Raw genomic sequence first — 6,858 nt, forward strand, 5'->3', positions numbered from 1 at the left:
CTCACCCCAGAGCATCTCTTACTGCCAGGCAGGCTCTTGCCTCTTGATCCTGCTTTGGACTCTTCTCTAACCCCTCCCCCACCTACCAACCTCGCTTGGCCTGTGGACCCCAGAACCAGACGCAGCCTCCCAGCACGAGCGCGCAGGGGGGGAAAAGACCCTCTACTGCTGGAGATTCCCATCAGCAGCTAGCCCTGGCCTAGGGAACCATGTGGGCAGGGCAGGGCAGGGGGTCAGTGGCAGGGAACAAACCCAGGAATGGTCTGTGGCTCGGGGAGGTGAGATCCCAGCAGTTGTCTTCCAGGAACAGAGCCATGTGGGCTGCTCCGAGTTACAAGGAGGATGGCTGCAGGGAAAAGCCAGCGGGGGTGGAAGTCAGGGCATGGGGCCCAGGGCTGGGAATCGGGTTGGGTCAGGGCGGATCACCGCCTGTTTCTCTCAGTTCTGGGGTTTTCCTCCCGCTGAAGCCAGAGGCAGGGGAAGATGCCTCTCCCTGCCTGCTAGCCACTGCCAAGGGCCCAGGGCAGCTGTAACATGTGCCACCTGGCCAAGCTCCCCCAGTCAGCTGCCAGCAGCTCAGTCCCTTCCCCAGCTATCAGCAGGGACTGAGGACCAGACTGGGCCACCCCGCAACCTTGCTGCAACCAGAGACAGGACCCCAGGGACCTGAGTCACAGCAACACTTTATTCCAGCAGCCCAGCCTGTCCATAAAACCTGCTTGAGGCCCTGACTGCATCTTCCCTCTGCCAGGACTGGAGCAGGGCAGCAAACCTTGAAACCTCCAGCACCGGGGGTGGAGCAGTAATTCAGGGACAGTCCCACCCCTGCTGGGGCCAACACACCCAGACACCAGGGGCCGAGGGAACCTGCTCATCAGACAAACCCGTCAAGGGCAATATAGTCCCCTATTGGCCCTGCTGAGGCCAATGCTGCCAAAGGACCTGAAGGCAAAGCCTTCACAGGCAATATAGTCCCGTATTGGTCCAGCTGGGCCCGAAGCTCAGGCCAGCCGACCCTCTTGTGTACAGACTGGGGCCAAAAGGCCCAAAGTCACAGACCCCCAGTGCTGGGGAGTCTGAGGGGGGGCTCAGTTCCAGTGGGCGTCCAGCCGCCGCACCCGCACCTTCTGCTTGTAGTGGTACTCCTTGAGGTATTCCTGGAGGGCCCTGGGGATGGGCAGGCGGCTGATGCCGTCGTAGGAGGTGCAGCCGGCCACCACGGCCCGGCACAGGTGCTGCAGGGTGAAGGGGAAGGGCCGGCACACGGGGCGGGAGAGCAGAGGCTCGAAGAACATGCAGGCGCTGGGGTCCTTGTAGCGCTCCAGCAGGCCCGAGACGGTGGGGGCGTGGAAGACGCCGGGGTCGTGGACGTCGAAGCTGAAGTTGTGGTTCCACTGCTCGACGCGGGCGTGGAGCGAGCGGCCGTAGCGCCGGAAGCTGACCGAGAAGAGATAGTCCTCCTGGGCGGAATCCCGCAGCAGGAAGGTCCCCTCCGGCTGCCCCTCCAGCAGGGCCTCGGCCTCGTAGCGATCCATCACCCCCCAGTAGCAGGGCAGCTGGGTCAGCTGCAGCAGGTCCGGCACCAGGCAGTGGATGTAATCGATCTGCGTGTGGACGCGGAGCTCCGGTTCCGGTGCCGTCGCCGCCGCCTCCTCCTCCTCCTCCTCCTCCTCCTCCGGCAGGGCCAGCGTGGCCCGGTGGTCGCCAGCCAGTTCGTTCATGCCATGGGCCAGCTTGGGCCCCAGTTTGTAGAGGGGGTTGATCTGCGCCCTCACCTCAAAGGTGTGGATCAGGGCATCCGGGGGCGGCTCCACCCCCTGCTCGATGCTGACGCGCCTCCGCTCCCGCAGCCGGTCGTCCTCGTCCTCCGCCAGCCCCGGCCCGCCGCAGGCCAGCCCCTCCTGCGCCGACACGGGCGCCGTGTGCTGCTTGATGAGGTTCCACTTGCGGGCCAGCTCCGAGCCGGCCGGGAAGGGACAGGTCTCCAGCATCAGCTCCCGCAGGTGGATCTTGCGCTGGGAGGGGGAGAATTCAGGGGATCGGGCCCGGCTGCGCCCCTTGATAGGGAAACACTGGCCCACCGCATCCTGGATCCTCTGCCGCAGCGAGCGCCGGCCTGGCTCAGCACCCTCGGGGCTCGGCTCCGGGAGCTTTGCTCTCCTGCGGCTGCTCCGCTTGCCCCCGGCCTCGCCTGGCCTCTCCTTGGGCCGGGCCCCTCGCTCCAGCCCCTCTCCAGCCTGGGACATGATGGGATCAGGTGCTCACAGGGCTCGGGAAAGTGTCAGGGGGCCCAGCTGGTGGTCTGTGCTGAGGTGGGGTGGACCCCACTTGCTCATGGTGAGGGTGGGGCACATCCAGCCTGCACAGAAGGGACAGAGTTGGGTGGGGCACATCCAGCCTGCACAGAAGGGACAGAGTTGGTTACAGCCCAGCCTCGGACCTCCGCCCCCCCCCTCCACCCCAGAGGTGGCTGCATCTCAGCACCAGAGAAGGGATTCCCTGGAAGACCAGCTTCCTCCTCAGCCACGCCCCACCCCAGCGCAGGTCGCAGCTCAGTGGCTCAGCCTAGGAGGCCTCAGGCTCTGGTGACCTGGTCTGTCCCAGCCAGCTGCAGGTATTTCTTGGCAGGAACTGGGGGAAAGTCCCCACCCCCATCCGAGCCTACCCTAGAGCCCGGCCCTCAGCTCCGGGGCACAGCCCTGCCCCACACACCTGCCCCCCACCCTATATCCCAGCCCAGCCCCACACATCTATTCCCAACCCATAGCCCAGCCAACCCATCCGTTGCAGTCCCCAGATGCAGCCCAGCTCCCGTCCCACACCCAAGCTTTCCCTACATGTGGCTCCACCCCACACTAGCTCCCCCACACATCCACCCCTCACCCTATAGCCCAGTCCAGCCCTGCCCCCACACCCCATAGCCCGACCCTGCCCCAGACATCCACCCCTCACCCTATAGCCCAGCCCAGCCCTGCCCCCACACCCCATAGCCCGGCCCTGCCCCACACATCCACCCCTCACCCTATAGCCCAGCAGCCCCATTTGGCCCCAACCAGCCCCGGGGTCGGAGTCGGACTCACCGCGGCGGCTCCCCACGCGGCGGGCCGGGGCCGGCGGGGAAGCGGAGACGGAGGCCGGAACCAGCGCCCAGCTCCCCCCGCAGCGCCACCCAGCTGCAGCCGCCGCTGCCGCCCGGGGAAGGGAAGGGAAGGCCGGGCCGGGTCGGGAGAGGAGAGAACCCAGGCGTCCTGCACCTGCCCCGCCCCTCTACGGGAGAGAACCCAGGCGTCCTGCCCCGCTCCCCCCCGAAGCCGGGAGGGAAGCCAGGCTAGTGGTTAGAGCACTGGCTTTGTACCCCCAGGGTGGGGAGCTCAGCCCTTGAGGGGGCCTCCTTGGGGCAGATTAGATTTAAAAGAAGGGGGAAAATAGTCCATCCAGGCTGGTGCCAGGTCCTCTGTGAGCCGAGGGGACCGGCCTCAGACCTCTCCGGGCCCTGTGCGGTAGGAATGTCTATCGGTAAAAGAAACCCGCAGCCCTGGAGGACTTTAAAGACTAACACAATAACAGACTGGGTGAGGAGCTTTGGTGGCAGGGCCTCGCTGTAGCGCTATTTCCAGAGCTGAAGAAGTGGGTCAGCCCCACAAAACGTCACCTAATAAATAACTTTGCTAATCTTCAAAATGCTACAGGGCTGTGGCTTCGTTTTGCAAAGACACAGACCAACAGGGCAACCTCTCTGTGACTGCCCCCCCTCGCCTTGTAAACCAAATCACACAGCTGTGCACTGCACTGGCTTGAACAAATCACGCCCCCATCTCCCCAGCCTGGGCAGTCCATCCCCAGCAGGACTGAAGGGTGGGGAGAGAGATTCACCCCATCAGGGCTGATCCCCACTCTGACACTCGGTGTGCAGAAAGTGGGGTCCCATAAAAACACCTTGTCTTTATAAACAACGAGAAGCCCTGTGGTGCCTGATAGACGAACAGATATTTTGGAGCATCAGCGTTCATGGGCAAAGACCCGCTTCATCAAATGCATGAGTGGGGGGTGGTTTCAGAGGGGCATTTACTGAGACCCCACTCTTTAAATACCACTCAGAAACACACACGCACCCACTCATGCATCGGACAAAGCGGGTCGTTGCCCACGAAAGCTGATGCTCCAAAATATCTGTTCGTCTATCAGATGCCACAGGACTTCTCGTTTTTGAGGATACAAACTAACTTGGCTACCTTTGATACATGTCTTTGTAAGCTCTACTTAAAAACAGCTCCCCAAGGTCACAGATTCCCTGATCCTGGGGGGTAACTGTCACCACCAACCTCCCTCCCTTAACTCCCTGTGGGATAACGCCAAGCTTCAGCCCTCAGTTAGGAAGTGCGGAACAAAGAGAGGAGATTAAGCTATAAGCTGATATCTGACATTTCGGTCCAGGTTTGAAATACAGACGTTTCTTCAGGATGCAACAATCAAGTCATTGCCTTAAAAAAAAGGTAATTTATTAATAAAACAATAGATAAAATAGACCCAAAAAGCAAACAAGCACAGCTTGGTTGCTGGGTATAATGAAAGAAACTAAAACCCTCCAGGTTACAGCACAGAGAGGGGATTCAGTTTAGTAATTACAGAGTACTGGGGAAAAATACCTCAACCAGCCTAGAAAGTCCCAGGACACCTTCAAAATAAAAATAACCTAATTGGGCTAACTAGGCATTTGCTTTGCACAGGTAAAGCCATGTGCTGAGGAGCATGTGGTCAGGCTATTTACTGAACTTATCAGCAAATTGGTCTCTCCCTGTGCTTCTCTCAACAGGCCATTGTTTCAATTGAAAAAGATGCCTTTCCCCCCATTGGTTTACTTGGCTGCTTCCCCTGGAGAATCCATCTCTCTGGTTTAACACTTATTTATAACATACCCCCGCAACCAGCTCTCCTTGGAGAGAGCAGGCCAAGCTAACAGCCCCTAGCCCTCTGACCCCTGGCCCGCCCAGCCAGCATAGGGGCTGGGTGTGACACCCACAGGCACCAGCAGGTTTGCAGAAAGCCTGAGCCCCCTTAACTTTCCAGGCCAGGCCACTGTGGTCGTCCAAAGCAGCCTTGCATGGGAGGTGTGCCCAGTCCTACTGTGTGAATGTGGGAGAGGGAATCCAGGCATCCTGCTGCCCAGAAGTGTCCCTCGCTGGCCTCTAACCACTAGACCCGACTCCTCCTCGGGCCCCAGTGCCAGCCCTTCCTGCAGCAGCAGATCTAGGCCTAGGGGGAGAACCCAGGCATCCTGCCCCTCTCCCCACCCCCGGTCCCCATCTCCCCCCACCCTCAGAGGGCTCCATGGCCGACCACGCAGGGGCTGATCTGCTGCCCACACTCTATATGGGCGCATTCAGCCCCCATCCTGCCTCTTCTGCTCTCCAAATCCAGCTTTGAGCCCAGCCCCTGGCAGGGAAAGGACTGAGTGGAGTGCAGGGGGTGTGAAGGCTGCAGGGATAAGGCCAAGACCGCCCCCCCCCCCGGCCTTGCACCCCCCAGAACCTGCACCTCTCACTGAGCTTACCAAGCTGTCAGGGAGCTGGACCGTGCACCAGGCCTTGTGCCTATAGCAGAGATTCCCCAAACCCTGCACGCAAACCACACCAGATCAGAGACCAGAGGAACCTCCCTTTATGAACCAGGGGAATTATTAAGCACTCTGCCCCGCAAAGGCCAGAACTTGTTCCAACAGAACAAGGAAACTGGAAGGGACCTTGAGAGGTCATCAAGTACAACCCCATCTGCATGGCAAGGCACAGGGGTCTGCAACCTGAGGCTCCACAGCTGCCTGTAGTTCTTTCAGGACTTTGTTGTGGCTCCCACCACTATAATTGCAAAGTATAAAAACCCTCCTGATTATTTGTGACCCTCAGTGACTGTCTACAAACCCCAAAATGAGACACTCATCTCTAAATAGCAAATGCTATTGGATCTCAAAACCTTGGAGAACTCCCCCTTGAATATATACAGTGCATTGTGGGATAGGATACTGGCTCTGTTTCGATCATGTTGCTAATAAAGTCTTGATTTTGAAAAGGAAAAGGAGCTGGCGGCTTTTCTGCTGTGGAGGGCAATGCACATTTTAAGAAAAGAGAAATTAAACTGGAAATAAAATTGGCAAAATTAAAGCGGGAATCTGGCAGAGCACGGCACAAACACACACACGAAAAGGGTGAGGAAATAGACTGTGTAAAAAGTTTGTGACCTTCCTGCAGCAGAAGTGGATCACATCGCAAATCCGTGTGCACGCTGTTTGTAACAGCGGGGTACACAAACTCTGCCTTGATGCATTGCAGCTTTTGAGTTATTTACCGAATTTAAAAACAAAAACAAAAAAAAGACTTCTTTCTGTTGGGGTTGCCAGCCCCTGACCAAGCACCATCTATCTAGCTCACCCCTGGTAGGTGTTGATCTAACCTGCTCTTAAATATCTCTCAAGGGTGGAGATTTCACAACCTCCCTAGGCAATTTACTCCAGGGTTTAACCACCCTGACAGTTAGAAAGAAAACATGGCTACCTCTCTGATACCCGACAGAAAGTTTTAACTAATCTCCAACCTAAGCCTCCCTTGCTGCAGTTTAAGCCCATTGCTTCTTGTCCTGTTCTCAGAGGCCACAGAGAACAAGTTTTCTCCCTCCTCCTTGTAACCCTCTTTGAGGTACTTGAAAACTGCTATTAGGTCCCCCCCTAAATCTTCACTTTTCTAAACTAAACAAGCTCAGTTCTTCCACTCATAGTTCCTGTTCTCTAGACCTCGTGTAACACCAACAGACCTGGGGTTGCAGACACCAGGGACAGAACCTGCAAGCATAGGGTCTAAAGCCCAGCAC

The 6,858-nt window shown here is 58.1% G+C and overlaps 1 protein-coding gene across 2 annotated transcripts; it reads right to left on the reverse strand.

The window, feature by feature from the left end:
• On the reverse strand, positions 1-3,203 carry LOC142024423 (suppressor of cytokine signaling 5-like). Of its 2 annotated transcripts, none has more exons than XM_075016403.1 (2): positions 3,081-3,203; positions 1-2,398 (listed from the first exon to the last, which is right to left on the reverse strand). In XM_075016403.1, exon 2 carries the CDS (start codon positions 2,244-2,246, stop codon positions 1,089-1,091), a length of 1,158 nt encoding a protein of 385 aa, XP_074872504.1. In that variant the 5' UTR covers positions 2,247-2,398; positions 3,081-3,203; the 3' UTR covers positions 1-1,088. The 2 variants fall into 2 exon arrangements, with proteins under 2 accessions (XP_074872504.1, XP_074872503.1); XM_075016402.1 differs by having other exon boundaries at positions 1-2,359; positions 3,081-3,191.
• Positions 3,204-6,858: the final 3,655 nt, after the last annotated feature.

Source organism: Carettochelys insculpta, chromosome 22 (assembly GCF_033958435.1).
Source record: "Carettochelys insculpta isolate YL-2023 chromosome 22, ASM3395843v1, whole genome shotgun sequence".
Classification (NCBI taxonomy): Eukaryota; Metazoa; Chordata; order Testudines; family Carettochelyidae; genus Carettochelys; species Carettochelys insculpta.